The 20,392-nt window shown below is 39.1% G+C and overlaps 1 protein-coding gene across 5 annotated transcripts in view; it reads left to right on the forward strand.

Annotated features, from left to right (window-relative positions):
- ACACA (acetyl-CoA carboxylase alpha) overlaps positions 1 to 20,392 on the forward strand; it is a 344,091-nt gene that overhangs the window by 139,074 nt on the left and 184,625 nt on the right. For all 5 annotated transcript variants that reach the window (XM_031934241.1, XM_026456734.1, XM_023204709.2 and 2 more), the window contains 6 exons: positions 4,850 to 4,959; positions 5,748 to 5,829; positions 7,151 to 7,249; positions 8,590 to 8,696; positions 12,329 to 12,439; positions 19,969 to 20,178. In XM_031934241.1, coding sequence (XP_031790101.1) covers positions 4,850 to 4,959; positions 5,748 to 5,829; positions 7,151 to 7,249; positions 8,590 to 8,696; positions 12,329 to 12,439; positions 19,969 to 20,178 — 719 coding nt within the window. The remainder of the gene's footprint in view (positions 1 to 4,849; positions 4,960 to 5,747; positions 5,830 to 7,150; positions 7,250 to 8,589; positions 8,697 to 12,328; positions 12,440 to 19,968; positions 20,179 to 20,392) is intronic.

Below are 20,392 nucleotides of genomic sequence, written 5' to 3' on the forward strand. Positions count from 1 at the left end.
TAAGTAGGAAGAAATTTAACAAAAGTGTTGATTTGACCTTTCAAGTGTATGCCTTTTTCAGTTTTAAGTATTTGCTATGCCACATTCTTTGGAATGTGTCAGTGGAAAGATTTAGAAGGAAATGCTGTTTTCCTTATGCGTTATATTGAATTATAGAAAAACTTTGGGCTAAGATTTTTTTTTCCTCCTGAAGGAGAGATCTTTTGGGACCGAAGCATGTTTCACTCTGTAAATTCTTCTACATATTCTTTTTAGTCAGATGGTTCTCTGTCTGATAGTTATAGATAAAGACTCTTGGTATAGCTGAAAGATGTGACTAGTCTTTCTTCTCCATACCTTCTATCACTAAGGTATAATCTCTTAAGGTAGAATACCCACAGATAATGTGAAGAGCTATCTTTTTTTACTTTTTTTTTATGTTTTACTCCTAAGCAGCTGCAAAAAAGAGCTATCCTTTTGTACTTATTTTAGTCTGCATATGTTTTTTCTTTGTTGAGACAATGGTATTATGATTATTCCTAAGAAAGAAAGGTTATTATATCATCTTATTTAGAAATCGAGAAGTCACCAATTTATTAGAAAGCAAATGTTATATATTAGGCCATTCTTGCATTGCTATAAAGAAATACCTGAGGCTGGGTAATTTGTAAAGAAAAGAGGTTTAATTGGCTCACGATTCTGCAGGCTTTACAGGAAGCATGGTACTGGCATCTGCTCTGCTTCTGGGGAGGCCTCAGGACACTTACTATCCTGGAGGAAGGTGAAGGGGGAGTAGGCACATCACACAGCCAGAGCAGGAATAAGACAGAGAATGCGGCGGCGGGGAGGGTGCCACACACTTTTAAACAACCACATCTCATATGAACTTAGAGTGAGAACTCACATATCATCAAGGAGATGGCCCAAGCCATTCATGCCATTCATGAGGGAGCTGCCCTCATGATCCAAACACCTCCTACCAGGCGCTATTTCCGAGACTGGGGATTACAATTCAACATGACATTTGACGAGGGACATACATTCAAACTATATCATGTTATTATGTGAAATCATTTAGATGCACACTTTCACATCTCTGAGCCACAAGTTTCATGCTTATAAAAGGAAGATCCTAATGTCTATTTCACTAGATAATTGTAAAGATGAGATCATCTATAATAAATACAAATTATCTTGTGTGATTTTTTATTTGTTTAGTTTTTTTTGTTTTTTTTTTTTTTGAGACAGAGTCTTGCTCTGTCACCAGGCTGGAGTGCAGTGGCACAAACTCAGCTCACTGCAACCTCTGCCTCCAGGGTTCAAGTGATTCTCCTGCCTCAGCCTCCCAAGCAGCTGGGACTACAGGTGTGCGCCATCACGCCTAGCTAATTTTTGTATTTTTAGTAGAGACAGGGTTTCACCGTGTTGGCCAGGATGGTCTCGGTCTCTTGACCTTGTGACCCACCTGCCTCGGCCTCCCAAAGTGCTAAGATTACAAGTGTGAGCCACTGCACTCGGCCCGGTTTCTTTTACCTGGTACTCCAATTAATTCATTTATTCATTCACTTAACATGGAGACTGACAGTTGAATAAGATGTGATCTTGTTGTAGGAAACAAATAATTTCAATACAATGAGGTAAGTGCTGTAAAAGAAACATGCACAGGGTCCGGTGAGAACACAGAGATGAGACATCTAATTCTTGGGGACAGTCTTAAGAGAAAGCTTTCTTAGGCTGAGTGTGGTGGCTCATGCCTGTAATCCCAGCACTTTGGGATGCTGAAGCCGGTAGATCACTTGAGGTCAGGAGTTTGGGACTCCAACATGATAAAACCCCGTCTCTACTAAAAATACAAAAATTAGCTGGGCATGGTGCTGGTGCTTGTAAATCCAGCTACTCGGAAGCTGAGGCAGGAGAATTGTATGAACCCAGGAGAAGGAGGTTGTGGTGAGCCGAGATAGTGCCACTGCATTCCAGCCTGGGCACGAAAAAAAAAAAAAAAAAGAGAGAAAGCTTTCTGAAAGAGATTATGTCTAACCAAGAATGAGTAAGAGTGAAGCAATTGAAGGGAGAGAAAGGTGTACCAGACAGAAAGAACAGCATATACAAATGCATAAAGGTATGACACAAGTGGTTTTCTAGAAATTACAGGGGCTACAGGATGTGATATAGTTATTTGCTAAGGGGGACCTTGTTTTCCATCCTCTGAAGCACAGACTTGTCTTTTGAGGAGAGTATGTGTGTGTGTTGGACATCTAAGGATTTGCATTTTAAATGAATGTGTTTTTTGATGTGTGTGTGTGTGTGTGTGTGTGTAACTATGTAAAAGTTGAAGAGTATAATTAATCCCTTCCCATCTACTTGTCATGCAATATCAATAATTATCAACTCATGGCTAATCTAGTTTCATCTGTATTCTTAACCCCATGCACAATTATTTTGATGCAAATCCTTGATACCATATTATTCATCATGTTATCTGTGAAGATACTGTACCTTAAGATTAAGAGATTATACCTGACTGATAAAAAGTATGGAGGGCCAGGCATGGTGGCTCATGCCTGTAATCTCAACACTTGAGGAGGCCAAGGCAGGTGGATCACTTGAGCCTAGAAGTTCAAGGTCAGCCTGGACAATGTGGTGAAACTTTGTCGCTACAAAAAATGCAAAAATTAGCTGGGCATAGAGGCACATGCCTGTAGTCTCAGCTACTCTGGAGGCTGAGGTGGGAGAATCACCTGAGCCCAGGAGGTCGAGGTTGTAGTGAGCCATGATCATGCCACTGCATTCCAGTCTGGGTGTCAGAGTGAGACCCTGTCTCAAAAACAAACAAACAAACAAAAAAGAAATCTAAACCAAAACAATACTAAAGATTTTTTTTTAACTTACAAAACTCACAAAATTGAAAACATTCATAATACCTAACATAGGTGAGAGTATTTGGTACCCATGTTGCTAGTGAGAGTCTGAAAATATGAATACCTTTTGACCCAGTAGTTTTATTGCTAGTAGCGTATCTGTGGATATAATTGGACAGCCATACAGGGATACACATTATTTTATTATTTTTCAAATTGTAAATAATCTGTACTTCCATCAATAAGTTAGTAGTCAAATGAATTATATAGCCTATTGAAATATTAGGTATCCATCAAAAAATTAAACATATATATATACCAAAAAATATATATTTATATACAATAAAGCATAAACTGGTTGTCTTTGAGGTGGGACAATGGGTGAGAGTCTCACTCTGTCCCCCAGGCTGGAGTGCAGTGGCTCAATCTCGGCTCACTGCAACCTCTGCCTCCCAGGTTCAAGCGATTCTCCTGCCTCAGCCTCCCTCAGCCTCACTCTGTCTGTGGTGGGACTACAGGCATGTGCCACCATCCCCGGCTAATTTTTTGTATTTTTAGAGAGATGGGGTTTCACCGTGTTAGCCAGGATGGTCTCCGTCTCCTGACCTCATGATCTGCCCACCTCAGCCTCCCAAAGTGCTGAGATTACAGGCGTAAGCCACCACACCCAGCCAATTTTGACTTTTAAAATATAGTATTGTTATAGTCTGTTGTATTATCTAACATTATTTATTAATTTACATGCTTTCCCTCCTATAATCAAAGAGAACAATAAACCTGTTTTAATTTTGAAGACATTCTAGCAGAATTTTTTTTAGTAGTTTTTTTTTTTTTTTTTTTTTTTTTAGAAAGGACTTAAAATCTTTTAGAAATAAGAACAAGATAATCACCATTCTGACTGGCATGAGATGGTATCTCATTATGGTTTTGATTTGCATTTCTCTAATAATCACTGATGTTGAGCTTTTTTTTTTTTTTTTAAATATGTTTGTTGGCTGCATAAATGTCTTCTTTTGAGAAGTGTCTGTTCATGCCCTTTGCCAGTGCATGTGGGGCTTAATACCTAACTGATGGGGTTGATAGGTGCAGCAAACCACCATGGCACATGTTTACCTATGTAATAAACCTGGATGTCCTGTACATGTATCCTGTAACTTAAATTTTTAGAAAAGAACGAGATAAAAGAACTGTTAATAAATAATGGTGGATGCTTGAGTTGAAATTTGAAAGCTAAAATAAATATATAAATGGAGGAAATGAACTTTGAGCAAGTTACTTAACTCCTCCAAGCCATCATTTTCTGTCACATATCATGTATTGGGTTGATGACAGAATTAAATGAGATAATGTATATATAAAGTGTTAGTTACAGTCCCTACACGTGGTAGCTCTTCTGTTACAATTGTCATTGCCAGAATAGGAAGATAGATGTTAGGTGACAAATTTGAAAGGGAATACTGTACAACAAATATACATGAGAAAGTGGTTATCTTTCTCAAGTTTCTTTCAAATACCTGTTTCCAGATACACTCTTTCCAGACACTCCTGTAACTAACCTTTCTTGTTTAGCCAGTTTGCAAGCCATTCAGGCTCTCCTATCTTTCTCCATTCTGTCAAGCTCTGCACCAGGAAAAGGGTCTAGGTCCAGTGCCAGTTAAAGACAAAGAATGTCAGGACTAGAACTTTTTCTCAGAATAGAGTAATTGCGCTTGGGCCACTGAGAGACACATCAGCCTTGATATAGAAGATTCCTCAGAAAGATTACAAAATGAAATATTGGAGAACTGCTGTTTTAGTATAAGAGCTTCTAAATATGGGGGTAACTCGTATTAGTGCTTGTGACTTAACAAACTAAGAGACCCCAACTTAGTGGTCCTGGAAATTATCCTATTAATGCTCTTTGTCCTGTGGTTAATTATGATAGTTCCTGACCTTTACATAGTTTTGCTTTGCAATTAAATTTTTGGAATAAAACAATCATGTGTTCTCTATTAATTCGCTTGCATTTTCAGAATACATTAAGATGGCAGATCACTACGTGCCAGTGCCTGGAGGACCAAACAACAACAACTATGCAAATGTGGAATTAATTCTTGATATTGCTAAAAGGATCCCAGTACAAGTAAGAGATGCCAATGTGTCCTTTAAAACCAAATTCAGCCATTTTATAGTTAGGCACAGGGCGATATCCAGAGAAGAACATTTTTGTAAAGCATCTTTTTTGAAAATTATTAAATGCCTATATATGAGATAACTAAACCAAATAAGGAAAAGAAAGATGGAAATAATGGAATGGCTAAAAATAAAGTAAACCTAATACAAACAAAGTTTGGAAGCATCTTTCAGAGATTATTTATTCTAGGTATCTCACCTTTGAGCCATCCCAAGTAAGTAAAAATTACCTGTTTCTTGTGGAATATTAGCCTAAATGATGGTGGTATATTAAAGAAATAGGCCGTTTCTTCCCTGTCACGTTGTGTTAGTAAGTTTAAGGTAGGTATCTTAAAGCCCCAAGAGAAAAAACTCTAAACTTAAATGGCAGTGTAATCAATAAAGATGTAGTAGAGTGGCCATAGTAATTGAATATGTGAAACACAGCCAGTATTTCTAGAAAATGCCCTTTACAGCCTAGGCTATGAATTGAGTTTCCTAAAGAGCAACAAGAATAACTGGATCTTAATATCAGTTTCAACTTGGTTTTGACCCCTTCAGAGATCTTGCCACAATGGACTACTTACTGTTACTCTGTAAAGAGTTTGCCAACAATCAAGCATAGAAGCTGAATTAAGCATTAGGCTGCTGTGGAACTCTTATACCTCATGAAATAGGGCCAGCCTGGATAGAGAGTCATGCAGTTTGTGGGGGTTTTGAATGAATTTTAAGAATGAATTATATTGTATTCCCTTGCAGGCAGTGTGGGCTGGCTGGGGTCATGCTTCTGAGAATCCCAAACTACCGGAACTTCTCTTGAAAAATGGCATTGCCTTCATGGGTAAGCCGTTCTGACATACTGTCCCTGTCTTTCTGTTTCTTTTTGTCAATTTTGCCCACATTTTACTCTATAGTCTGATCTTCTTCTGTTTAAGATGTACTGGGCTCTCTCTCTCTCTGTCTCCCTCTCTCTCTCTCTCTCTCTCTTTTTTCTCAATCTATTACTAACTCTCAGAGTGACCCTCTTCATTTCTTTCACTTTTTTCATTTCTTGCTTATCTCACTTCATCTTGATTTTGTTTTCTGTCCCTGGGTCCGATATGGAGATATGGAGAAGGCTTTGGTTTCTAAAACACTGACCTTTTAAAACTTTGCAACTAACCTTAAGAAAGCATGTGGGAGGCCGGGCGCGGTGGCTCAAGCCTGTAATCCCAGCACTTTGGGAGGCCGAGACGGGCGGATCACGAGGTCAGGAGATCGAGACCATCCTGGCTAACACGGTGAAACCCCGTCTCTACTAAAAATACAAAAAACTAGCCGGGCGAGGTGGCGGGCGCCTGTAGTCCCAGCTACTCCGGAGGCTGAGGCAGGAGAATGGCGTGAACCCGGGAGGCGGAGCTTGCAGTGAGCTGAGATCGGGCCACTGCACTCCAGCCCGGGCAACAGAGCAAGACTCCGTCTCAAAAAAAAAAAAAAAAAAAAAGAAAGCATGTGGGAAAATTACCTGTTTTTAGATAGTGAAGATAATTGAATACTCAGGATGCCCTGGCAGTGTGCTGTTAAATATGAATCAGCACCTTTGCATTTAAGCATATAGGTGCTACAGGTGAGAGATACTTCTGACTTTTCTGCTGTCATTATACCAGAGAGAAAAAGAGAGGTTATATAATAGCTCAAAGTATTTTTCTGTCTGTCTCAGTGACCTTAAACAATGAACATTATGTTTTGTAAACCTTATTAAAGATAAGTCTCCTTTTTGGGTTCCCCTAAGACCAAAGAGGGTATACTATTTCAGACTTGAATCCTAAAACTTTAAAGTCCTTATTTCAGGATATTGACTTAAAAAAGAAGACTATTGATCTGGTAAAGTTGAATCATGAAGAATGATAACATTATAGCTAGATTTGTCAAAAATTTAATTCAGCATATGTTTATATATATTGAGCTCTCACTGTACAAAAAGCTACATTAGGTTTCATAGATGGTACAAAGATAAGTCAAAGCATAATAGTCCCCATAATCAATTTATGATCTCCTTGATATGTGAGGGATCAGGGGAGGACAAGACAAATACATAAATAACTATGATACAAGGCAACTACATGTGCCAGAAATGAGGCCAAAATGTTACATTCAGGATTCTTTTCGTATTTTGTTTTTAGGTCCTCCAAGCCAGGCCATGTGGGCTTTAGGGGATAAGATTGCATCTTCCATAGTGGCTCAAACTGCAGGTATCCCAACTCTTCCCTGGAGCGGCAGTGGTAAGAACTGAATTCTTGTTTGTATCTTGAAGTACAAAATAGCTCAGTAGGATATTTGGGACTTACCTCTTTTGAAAAAGTATTGGGATACTTGACAGGAAATGGAATACGGTTGATTAATGGTATCTTGTAGCTCCTGGCTTAATTAATACACCTGTGATTCTTTTATCTTAGGAATGTAAATTTAGTTCCAGGGACACAGATGCTAAACTGTGATTAGAGTGATCTTGTGAGTTAACTTGGAGAAACTCTGGGAAAGCACATACATGGTTTTGTAGGTTTAGATGTACTCTGGGTAGGCTAGAATCTTCCTCAGAGGTGGGCTTCCCAGGTGGAATTAGGTCTTCGGACCTGCCTGGGAGTAGTCTGGATCACTAAGAAAAACCTAAAACCTGCTCAGATGTTTACTTGCCAATGTTTTCTTGATATCAACCCACAAGCTATTGATAATTTGCTTTGACTGTTTAAAAACCATTCAACCTCAGTTGCCCTTGATGCAGAAAATGAGATCAGTAATTAACCTTTCTTCCAGGCATGCCAGAGGGGCAAGAATTTTCAGAAAATGATTTATTCTCAACAAATCCCTTAAAGAGTAAAGAGTTCCATGTGAATTATTATAGCTGATAACAATATGAATCTTTCTTTTTTTTTTTTTTTTAGTACTCAAGCACTGGGAGCAGACATACACTAAAACTTCTTTTAAATGGGAATGACCATTGTCTTGAGGCTGAACAGATTTGAACCCTTGTTACTTTGGCTCTCCAGGGAGGTTGCAATATCCTCTCCAGATCTGCTGGGTCAGATCGTTTAAAATAAACGGTTGAATTTGTTCTTGTTTGAATGGAGAGGCTATAGTGTTCCCCTTGTGGCTGAGTACAGGGACGTTCAGAGAGCATGGAATCATGACTCTGCTGAGGCCGATAAAACCGCCATTTCTATTTCCAAGGGCTCATAAAGATTGAATTATTTCCCAGACCTCTTGGCCCTGGAGCAGGCCTGAACACACAGTTTGAAGGTATTTTGCCTGCTGAGTTGCTGTGAGAAGTATGCCATGCTCTTTTTTTGTTTGTTTGTTTTGGTCTTGTATGTCTTTGCATTTTTATAAGTTGCTCCCTGTTAGCTCATGTGGCTTTTGCCGGCATAAGAACCCAAGTTGCTGGGTCATGCTATGGCTAAATCCTGTTAACCCCAAGGACTGATCACGGTTTTATGGCATCCTTCTTTCTCCCATCCACTCTCAGTTTTGGATAAATATGATAGCATTTTAAAGAATGCAGAGCAGAAAATTGACAAGAGCAGAAGCTCTTGTAATTGCCCTAAGTTGCTATTGTCTATTGCAGGTCTTCGTATGGACTGGCAGGAAAATGATTTTTCAAAACGTATCTTAAATGTTCCCCAGGAGCTATATGAAAAAGGTTATGTGAAAGATGTGGATGATGGGCTACAGGTAGGTTACTAACTCCAGGGAGTGATACCTTTCAACTGACCAATTATAGTCACAAATGTGGAGATTGGGAGCCTGGCTCGTGATATATACCCAAGGTGGTGTTAGGGATGTAAGATCAGGAGGTGTAGTTTAAAAGTATAGAATACTCTGGTTTCTCTTTAGATTGCGTAAGTCTTTTTACTTTAAAAAATACAGATTGAGGAAGTGACTTTAAATGTAAACAATCTAAATTCATTTTGAAGCAGGCTGCTCATCTAGACAGAACATTTCTTAGGTGATTAAGTCAGAGTTTTAAGGAGGTGCTGATTCTCTCTCTCTACCACCTGTTAGTGTGTGAGGGCAGGGACAACAAACAAACATACTTTTTTCCACTGGTTGAATTCAGAACCAAGAAGCCAGGAGGCAGAGATCAAACAGTCAGCTTTATTACGAACAGTGATGTTGGTGAAAATGGCTTAAGTGTGCAGCAACAATCAGATTTGTAAACTGAACACCAAAGTTAAGCAGGCTCACTCACCCACTGGTTACTGGCAGTGCTGAATGATCACAGATTTCCCTCAACAGAGAGCGAGCTTAATTCAGCTTAGTGTATGGCTGAGAGCTGACAAAGAGCGTATGTCCTGTGCAGTGGGCTGATCCCAAAGGGGAAAAGGCTGAGCTATGCATATTCAGTCCCTCCTTCCAAGTTGACCAATCACATAATTTATTATTTTTCCCTTGGGGAGGAGCAAGGGAGTGAACCGAGAAAGACTGAAAGTGTTACTCTTTTTTTTTTTTTTGAGATGGAGTCTCGCTCTGTGGCCCAGGCTGGAGTGCAGTGGCCAGATCTCAGCTCACTGCAAGCTCCACCTCCCAGGTTCACGCCATTCTCCTGCCTCAGCCTCCCGAGTAGCTGGGACTACAGGCGCCTGCCACCTCGCCTGGCTAGTTTTTCGTATTTTTTTTTTTTTAGTAGAGACGGGGTTTCACCATGTTAGCCAGGATGGTCTCGATCTCCTGACCTCGTGATCCGCCCATCTCGGCCTCCCAAAGTGCTGGGATTACAGGCTTGAGCCACCGCGCCCGGCCGAAAGTGTTACTCTTAATTGTTGTCTATCCATGTAAAAATGTGAACCTAGGCAAAAGGAGATCCTTTCCCCACCATTAACTTTTCTTTCCTTATAGTTCCCTCCAATTTGTTCCCCTTTAATTTTTATAAATAGTTTAAAGTGTTGGTTATGCTTTCAGGTATAATGAAAGATAATGAAAGAGGTTATTGTAAGAAAAATACATTGCTTTAGTTTGACTCGTGTGTTATAAATTCAAGAGGGATACTGAATGTTCAAATAATTTTGCTATATTGTTTGCATTTTAAGTTAAACATCCTGTAATCTCCTTAATAAGAAGAATTAATATTTCTAATTGAATTGCAAATGCTTCATTTTGTTTGCTATAATTTGCAAAAGAGTAGAAGCTCTTTGTAAGGAACTAGCTTTTTTTTTTTTTTTTTTTTGCTTATCAACTAACAGTCTTTTTTTTTTTTTGGTATAATTATAAACAGCATTTTCTGGTAGAAAATTTGAAAAGCCAAAGATGATGATAAAGCCACATGTAAACACACCATCCAAAGATAATGTCTGTTAACATATTCATGTTTTTTATCCTTTTCAACTCATAGATTTATATCATATAAAAATCTTTATTAAGAGATTCCTATACTTATGATAATTATAAGTTTTGGGTCTTAATATATGTATTGTGTTGGTATTCATAATACTTTTTTCTACTTAATATTTTTTTGTCCTTCTACCTCCCCGCTCCTTACTTAATATTATATTAAAGTGTTAAAATTCTTCCAAAATATTTTTAATGGGCTACCTGTGACTAAAGCTTTCATGTATTTTTAAAAGGCCTACCTTCTTACTTACTGACCTCCTGTGGGATACCCCTTTTTTTTAAGTCTTTCTCCACACTTATGCTATCTCTTTGATCATCTATCACTCAGCAATTGAGTTCATTATACTAATTCTGTTTATATGAGCATAGGAAAGAATAGAGTTAAGGAAACATTAGAAAAGGTGAGACTGCGAGTAAAAGATTTTCATTCCTAATCGATTGACATAGCTTAAACATTGAAATGTTCTTTTTCTGGGTGATACTTATTTTATTTTTTTGGTTGGAGTCTCACTCTGTTGCCCAGGCTGGAGTGCAGTGGTGCCATCTCGGCTCACTGCAGCCTCTACTTCCCAGATTCAAGTGATTTCCTGCCTCAGCCTCTTGAGTAGCTGGGATTACAGGTGCCCACTTTTGTATATTTTTAGTGCAGACAGGGTTTCACCAAGTTGGGCTGGCTGGTCTCGAACTCCTGACCTTAAGTCATCCACCCACCTTGGCCTCTTAAAGTGCTGGGATTACAAGTGTGAGGCACTGGGCCAGGCCTGGTGATATATTTTAAAGATATTATTATAATGTAGCAAAACCTTAAAAGACTGGAATATTTTGACAAAGGAATGACTTGGTTATTTTATTTTATTTTATTATTTTTTGAGACAGGGTCTCACTTTGTTGCCCAAGCTGGAATGCAGAGGCACGATCTTGGCTCATTGCAACCTTTGCCTCCTGGGTTCAAGCAATTCTCGTGCCACAGCTTCCCGAGTAGCTGGGATTACAGGCATGCAGTACCACACCCAACTAATTTTTTGTGTTTTTAGTAGGGCCAGGGGTTCATCATGTTGACCAGGCTGATCTCAAACTCCTGACCTCAGGTGTGATTCATCTGCCTCAGCTTCTCAAAGTGTTGGGATTACAGGCATGAGCTACTGAGCCCAACCCCACTTTAGCTTATTTTAAATGAACTCTTTATGTCTTTTTTTTTAATTGTGATACGTGGATACCTGCATAATATAAGAAATTCCAATAATGCAGAAATATATACAGTGAAAAAGGAAAGTTTTATATCCACCCATCTTTCTTTGTTTTTTTTTTTTTTTTGTTTTTTTGAGATGGAGTTTCGCTCTTGTTGCCCAGGCTGGAGTGCAATGGCATGATCTCTCGGCTCACTGCAACCTCCACCTCCCAGGTTCAAGCGATTCTCCTGCCTCAGCCTCCCGAATAGCTGTGATTACAGGCATGTGCTATCATGCCCAGCTAATTTTGTATTTTTAGTAGAGACGGGGTTTCTCCATGTTGGTCAGGCTGGTCTCGAACTCCTGACCTCAGGTGATCCGCCCGCCTTGGCCTTCCAAAGTGTGTGATTACAGGCATTAGTCACTGAGCCCGGACCCATCTTTCTTTTCTAAATCATTGCTGGTATGTACTCTGGACTTCAGTTCTTTGCACTTACATATGTAGGTGTATGAATGCATATATAATTTTGTTTTTGACCCATGTGACATTACTTTAGATTGAACCATAAGAAATTGCCTATATTCAGTCATTTTTTAAATCTATGAATAAGGCAATTTCTTTTGGTTCAACCTAATACTACAAATATTGTTCTACTATTTATTTTTTCACCTAATAGTATATCTTGAAGATCTTTCTATTTTACCATATTTAGACTTACTGCATTCTTAAAGGGAGAAAAATGCCAGTTTTCTCCTTCCCTAGTAATAACACTATTTCTTCTATTTTTTTTTTCTTTCTTATTGAAGGCAGCTGAGGAAGTTGGATATCCAGTAATGATCAAGGCCTCAGAAGGAGGAGGAGGGAAGGGAATTAGAAAAGTCAACAATGCAGATGACTTCCCTAACCTCTTCAGACAGGTAGAGTATAAGCTGTTTTTGTTTGTTTGAACTAACATATATATATCAGAGATACATGATTTAACTCATACTATAATTTGGATGTCCAGAAAATACTTAATTTTTAATTTTGTCTATAGCTAATTGTCTTTTGCTCTAGTTTCTACCTGTGTGTTAGCAGAGAAAAAAGGTTAATGAAATGTCCAACTCAATTTTAAGTTTTATTTAATTGGGTAATTCAAAAAGTAGAGTTTTTCTGTCCTATATAAACATGCTCAGTTTCTCAGATGGCTCTTCCCTACATGGTGCATATGGCTTTTAGGACCTCATAATGGCAAGGAAAAATCAATACCTTTCTATATTTTTGTGTCCCTGTTCTGCTGACTTTGTAGATAATGTGTGGTGTGGTGGTATGATACTGGTATGGTTGCTCTTGGCTTGGACAGGCCTAGGCTCTCTGGTTGACTTTTTCTCACTTTAGTTCACATTGCCTAGAGACCTCTGAGTTACCATCATATCCCATCTACCCTGCTGTCCCAGCGGTCTATACCCTAGTCCGTGCTGCATGGCCACCACACCCTGGCACAGGAACCCTGTGGCAGGCCCATAGTATATAGGAACTGAGAGTGACTCAGGAAAGCTCAATGTAGGATCTCTCTTTGTCTTACCCTCTGCTTTGCAGCCAAGTTGATGTGGCCGTACTATACATTGGTTATAGAGACGACCAAATAAGTGATGTCTTTTTAGAATCTTAAACAGAGTGAGAAAAGGGAGACAGGGGTTTCTTTTTGTTCTGCCCTCACATACTTAGTTACCATCACATACTTAACTCACTTTTTTTCCTTCTACCAGTGCGTAGTAAAAGATGTGTCAAAAAATGGAAAATTGGGACAGAAGTCTGTTCTTTTCACTCTCCTAGCTTCCCCTTTTTCATAGTTTCCTTTTCATCTTCTACTTTGCATTTCTTTTACTAGTGTGCCATGCTACCTTTTATTTGGCTTTTTTTTTTTTTTCTTAAAACAGCAAACTCCTTGCTTCACTGTCAAAAGTTAAATGGAAAATCTTATGAGCTGGGTCTTCCATGATTTGATATACAGATGGTCCCCCAACTTAAAATTTCAACTTACAAATTTTCAGCTTTACAATGGTGTGCAAGTGATAATGCATTCAGCATAAATCTTAACTTTGAGTACCCATACGGCTATTGTTTTTCACTTTCAGTACAACATTCAGTAAACTACATGAGATGGTCAACACTTTGTTATTATAATACAGACTTTGTGTTAGAAGATTTTGCCCAGCTGTAGGCTAATGTGTTTTAAGAACATTTAAGGTAGACTAGACTAAGCTATGAAGGTATCTTAAATACATACAATTTTTACTTAAAACATTTTAACTTATGTTGGGTTTATTGAGACATAACCGCATTGTAAGTCAAGGAGCATCTGTACTAGATAAAGGAAGTGATAAAGTTGTTGTCTTGGCTGGGCTTGGTGGCTTATGCCTGTAATCCTAGCACTTTGGGAGTCTAAAGCGGGAGCATAGATTGAAGCCAGGAATTTGAGATCAGCCTGGAAGACAAAGTGAGATTCCATCTCTACAAAAAACTTTAAAATAAATAAATAAATAAGGTATTGTTTTGCTACATTATCCTATTTTAAGTGTCAGAAATTGAATACTACCTTGGGTTTTTTTTTCACATTTTTTTCATTGAATTCTAATTTCATAGGTAGATCAGTGACTCAGGGGGTCTAGAGAAAAGGACTTTGCTCTTAGAAGCAAAAAGAAAAAAAAGGCATGGATTAATAATGTTAACTGATACAGACATTTCAAAACTACTCATTACTATGGAATCAAATAGTGGAAAAGTCTTAAAACACTAAAGGGAGGTTTTCTGTGAAAGTCCTTAAGTTTTTCAATACTAGTTGGCTGAATAAACCAATCCTCCCGTTGGGAATAAACTAGAAAAGCTGAACCAGATTTCTTTATAAATATGTGTGTGTGTGTGTGTGTGTGTGTGTGTGTGTGTGTGTTTTATGGCATTAGAGACCATTCAAGACAGTGAAGAATTATGGGGCTAACATATAGGAGAAAAAGGAAACCCAGAGATGTGAGCCTGACGTATGAGGCTACTTTTCCCCTAGATACATCTTCTAGTTCAAGAAGAAGCACCTGAAAGGCTGATAAGTTTTTGACAGTCTTAAAAGACTAAGAGGGCTCCCTGGGGAGAGGTGCCCTGGAAAACCTCCCACATTTAGGTTGGGATCTTTAAGGACTGACTACGGGAGAAAGAGTGAACTGGAAATAGACTAGCCCTCACAGGGACTAAATCTTGGCTTCAAAACATTCAACCTCTGATTTAAGCAAGATGTTTTAGGATTGCTGGTGCTTCTAGACACCTGCAGGAAGCAAATGTAAATCCTTTTCAGAGAAAGATAACATCTAGAACTTAAAATTATTTCTGTTAATTTTTCTTACAGCATATCAACCACTCAATTGAAAACAGGCATACAAAATTAGACGATTGAAAACCAAGAAGAACAAAACAGTAGAAACAGACCCACAGAGGGTTTAGATAATGAGATTATCAGACAAGGACTTTAAAGTAATTCTGCTTAACATATTCAAGGAAATTAAAGACAAGATTGAGAATTTTGGTAGAGAACTGGAAATCATAAAGAAGAAACAAAAGTTCTAGAACTGAAAATGCAGTAACTAAAATTAAGAAGTCAGTATCAGTAGCCGGGCATGGTAGCTAATGCCTGTTATCCCAGCACTTTGGGAGGCCGAGGCAGGTGGATCACTTGAAGTCAGGGGTTCAAGACCAGCCTGGCCAACATGATGAAACCCTGTCTCTACTAAAAATATAAAAATTAGCTAGGCCTGTAATCTCAGCTACTTGGGTGGCTGAGGTGGGAGAATCACTTGAACTCAGGAGGCAGAGGCTGCAGTGAGCTGAGACTGTGCCACTGCATTCCAGTCTGGGCAACAGAGCAAGACCCTGTCTAAAAAAAGAAGAAGAAGTAGTCAATATAGGAGTTTAAAATTATAGCATATTAGATGCAGTTGAAGAGAATTAATAAGTGGCACTGGAGGCTGAGATGGGAGAATCCCTTGAGCCCAGGAGTTTGAGGCTGCATGGGGCTATGGTCATGCCACTGCATTCCAGCCTGGATGACAAACAAAAAAAACATAGAAAAAGATAAGATAATTAATGACTAATGAGTAGATCAGAAGGGAATTCAGACTGAAGCATGAAGAGAGACAAAAGGATGAAAAACAGAGCAATGTGAGAAATTATTTGCAAAGATGATCATGATAACTCTTTCCACTTCTGTGTACCTACTCTGTATACCATTATTTTGCAGCTCCTCCTATCAAGAAGTAGAGTCTTTTTTCCCCAACCCTTGAATTTTAGCTGGCCTTGTGACTTGTTTTAGCCAGTAGAATGTGGCAGAAATGGTACACAAGTTCTGAAGCCTAGCCTAAACTTCAAATAGTTTTGTAGTTGTCCTTGCTGTCTTGGAGCGAGCCCTCAGACTACCAAGTAAAGAGCCCATTCTAGCCTACTGGAGAAGGAGAGGTCACATGAGCAGAGATGAGTTGTCCCAGCTAAGGCCTCCTAGTCCTACTAGCTGACAGTCAGCAGCACCACATTTGAGACATGTAAATGAGACCATCTAATTTGGTCTCATTTGGTTTGGTAATTCAGCCAACTAGTATTGATTTGGTTATTCAGCCAATTAGTATTGAAAAACTTAAGGACTTTCACAGAAAACCTCCCCTTCGTGTTTTAAGACTTTTCCACTATTTGATTCCATAGTAATGAGTAGTTTTGAAATGTCTGTATCAGTTAACTAGATATTTGACCATCTAACCCCAGTTGAGCTGCCAGATGACTATAGCTGCTTGAGTTACTCCAGGCAAGATCAAAACTGCCAATTGTGCCAAATTCAAAATGCTGATCACACTTATGAGCAAATAAAATAAAATGGTGACTATATGAAGTCACTAAGTTTTTGGTAGTTTGTTAGGTATCAATGGATAATTGACACAGAAATTGATACCTACAGGTATGATACTGCCATAACAAAAAAGTAAAACATAAGACATTGACTTTAAAACTGGCTCATAAGTGTAGGCTGGAAAATTGATGAGGAGGATGTTAATGAAGACTGGAAGAATGATGAACTGTTAAGGAAGGCTGGAAAAGCAGTGTAGTAATTGTTACTGGAGTCTGGAAAAAAGATCCATGTTCTGTAATAATGGAACAATTGGCAAAAAATGTTATCTGAGTTAACTTGGAAGATAAATTGGATATATTAATTTAATGAAGTCATGGATCTGTTTAAGGAGCTCTCTACAAGTGTTTAAAGTATCTGTGGAGTGCTTCTAGTTGCTTATGTTAAGAAACTGTAAAAAAGAGGTAAGCTAAAGAAGATGTTTTGCTTGCAAGCAGAATTGACAGAAATGTAAAGGACCCAGAACTTATTGAAAATAGAATTGTTTCTCATCCCGAGTCTCTCCAGCTGGCAAAAGATTTCCTAAGTTAAAAATGCCTCAGGGTAAAGACCAAGTCAAGAGTGCTGTGACTTTAAGGCCTCAGAAATCTTTAAGGTAGTAGCTAATAAATTATCCTATCAGCTAGAAAGATGCTTCTAAGTATCCTTTTTAAAAAAAAAAAAAAAAAAAAAAACCACTTTCAGCTAGAAACAGGCTTCTAGCTATCTTTTTTGTTTGCTTATTTGTTTTGAGAGGGAGTCTCACTCTGTTGCCCAGGTTGGAGTACAGTGGCATGATCTCGGCTCACTGCAACTTCCACCTCCCAGGTTCAGGTGATTCTCCTGCCTCAGCCTCCTGAGTAGCTGGAATTACAGGTGTCCACCACAATGCCTAGTTAGTTTTTGTGTTTTGAGTAGAGATGAGGTTTCACCATGTTGCCCAGGCTGGTCTCGAACTCCTGATATCAGATGATCCTCCCAACTTGGCCTCCCAAAGTGCTGGGATCACAGACATAAGCCACCACGCCTGGCCCTAAGTATCTTAAGGGTACTGTCTCACAGCATCCTGATGTGCCCAAAGTATAGAGAGGTCTATGCAGACATGAGTTGTGGATGTGTCTCTTTGGGTGAGTGGTGAACCCCAATATAATTCACAGGAAACCCACAAAGTTGTCAAGAGATTTGTGTTGATGAATGCACCAAGGGACTGAAAGGGCCAGAAACAGCTCAAAATGAAAAGTGACCTCTGAGCCTTAAACTTTTTTTTTTTTTTGAGATGGAGTCTTGCTCTGTCGCCCAGGCTGGAGTGCAGTGGCACGATCTGGGCTCACTGCAAGCTCCACCTCCCGGGTTGACGCCATTCTCCTGCCTCAGCCTCCCGAGTAGCTGGGACTATAGGCGCCCGCCACCTCGCCCGGCTAGTTTTTTGTATTCTTTTGAGTAGAGATGGGGTTTCACCATGTTAGCCAGGATGGTCTCGATCTCCTGACCTCATGATCTGCCCGTCTCGGCCTCCCAAAGTGCTGGGATTACAGGCTTGAGCCACCGCGCCTGGCTGCCTTAAATTTTTTATGGGCAGGAAGCAGACAGAAAGCTCTTCATCTGTAAACAGCTGTCATTTCAAATAAAAAGGGAGATTTTTCAGAGAGTGGAGTCAGGAGCCCAGAGGGCAGAGCTGAGAGCAGGGGATGCCATGGATTAAGGACTCACTCCCAGGGAACCAAACTAGACCCTGAAAAACAAAACAAAACGAAAAGAAAAGCATTCCTGACCCTGGAGTAAGGGAATCTGACAGCATGTACCTATCTGGATTTCAAAACTGCTATGGACCAATGACTACTGTGTACCTCCTATTTCCTCCTCTTTGAACAACAATCTCATTTGCAATTATCCTCTCCCAATATCATCATAAATATTGGGAGTGTTGGGGCAGATAACTTGTCTTTTTAGTTTCCAGGTCTTTGGATTAAGAGAAACTGTACCTGAGGAGCTGCACCCAAGGAGCCTCATTTTCTTCTGGACATGACTCATGAGAAAATGGATGTCAAGGCCGATGCCATGATTGGATGAGACTTTGGGGGTCTTGGGAGGGGGTGAGTCTATTTTGCATGTGGGAGGTATGTGAATTATTATGGCCATAGGGTAGAGCATAGTAAGTTGTTTGCAAGAGATGGCCACAATAACTCCTCCCATTCCTGTATGTACACCCTTTGCAATGTGACTTTGCTGTTCCTCCCTTCCATGGGTGGCATCTGTTTTCCCTACCTCTCAAATCTTAGCTGGCTTTGTGGCTTGCTTAGACCATTAGAATGTGGCCAAAGAGATGTATAAATTCTAGAGCTTATACCTCAAGAGGTCTTATAGCTTCTGCGTTTGCGCTCTTGGAACACAGCACTGAAGAAGCCTGGTCTAACCTGCTGGAGGATGAGAAGCCACGTGCATTGGAGATGAATTATTCCAGCTGAGGCTCCCTAGACATACCAACCAGCACTCAGCACAAATCACCAGACATCTGAGTGAGACCATTCTACCCCACTCAAGCTACCAGATGATGATATGTATATAAGTGCAAGACTAGAAGAAGAACTGCCCAGATGAGAACAGCGTCATAAAAGGTTGATGTTCTAAGCAAGCCACTGAGTTTTGAGATCACTTGCTACATGGCAAAACAGAGCAAAAAAGATACAGAGCATAAAAGACTATGGGTTATGTGAAATGGTCTAATATCAGGTACTTTAAGTCTCAGAGGAGAAGAGAAAGAGAATGGAGCAGAAGCAATATTTGAAGAAATGATGAAGCAGAAGCCATATTTGAAGAGAGAAAGGCTAAGAATTTCTTTGAACAGATAAAAGATACCAAGGACTATGAGCCTTAAGCAGGACAAATACAAAGAACCACATCTATGCTTATCAGAGTAAATCTACCACTCTACCCCCTACAAAAGAGAGAAAGAAAGAAAATCTTAAAGCAGCTGAGGAATAAAGATTACTTTCAAAAGAGTAACAATAACATTGACAGTTGACATCTCGGTAGAAACAGTGAAAGCCAAAAATCATTGGGATTATTTAAAGTGCTGAGAAAAAAAAAATAGTTACCATTTTAGAATTCTGTCCCCAACAGTAATATTCTTCAAAACTAAAGATGAAATTTCTTTGGCTGCAACAATGCCATATATGATGTAATGTGAACCAGGAAAGTATCTTGTCTGGAACAAGTTGTACGTTTGGTTGTACAGATTACAGGATGGTAGTATTTTGCCCATTGTTGGATTTGTGTATGTGCCTATGTTTTGAAATATTTTGTTGTTTACCTTTGTGATGCACCAGATTTTCATATTTATCAATTAATATTGATTATGTAAGAATGCAGCATCTTAAAGATATTAAAGATGATGGCATGGACTGTATTTTATTCACTTTTGTATTTCTGCTGATTAACATGGTTCCTGACACTTCTGGACATCTGCTTGTTGAAATCAAAGTAGCTTATCAAGATAGATAAAATGTTTAAAATTTAAGAGTTTTTTTTTTTCACCCTTTTCTAACACAGGTTCAAGCTGAAGTCCCTGGATCTCCCATATTTGTGATGAGACTAGCCAAACAATCTCGTCATCTGGAGGTGCAGATCTTAGCGGACCAATATGGCAATGCCATCTCTTTGTTTGGTCGTGATTGCTCTGTACAACGCAGGCATCAGAAGATTATTGAAGAGGCACCAGCTACTATTGCTACTCCAGCAGTATTTGAACACATGGAACAGGTACATATATTAAGAGGCTTACTTTATGTTTTCTTACACAGAACATTTTTCATTCAGTTCATGTACCAATCTGAGAATAATGGGATTTTAAACAACTATTCTGAATAATTAATAAAATTATATCCTTTTCTTAGAGAAACAAAATTTTACTGTTCTCCCACTAAGAGAGTTATCAAGGAACATATCAAGCTCTAAAAGTAGTTAACGCGTTCTA

The sequence above is a fragment of the Piliocolobus tephrosceles genome, chromosome 16, assembly GCF_002776525.5.
Source record: "Piliocolobus tephrosceles isolate RC106 chromosome 16, ASM277652v3, whole genome shotgun sequence".
NCBI classification, from domain to species: Eukaryota; Metazoa; Chordata; class Mammalia; order Primates; family Cercopithecidae; genus Piliocolobus; species Piliocolobus tephrosceles.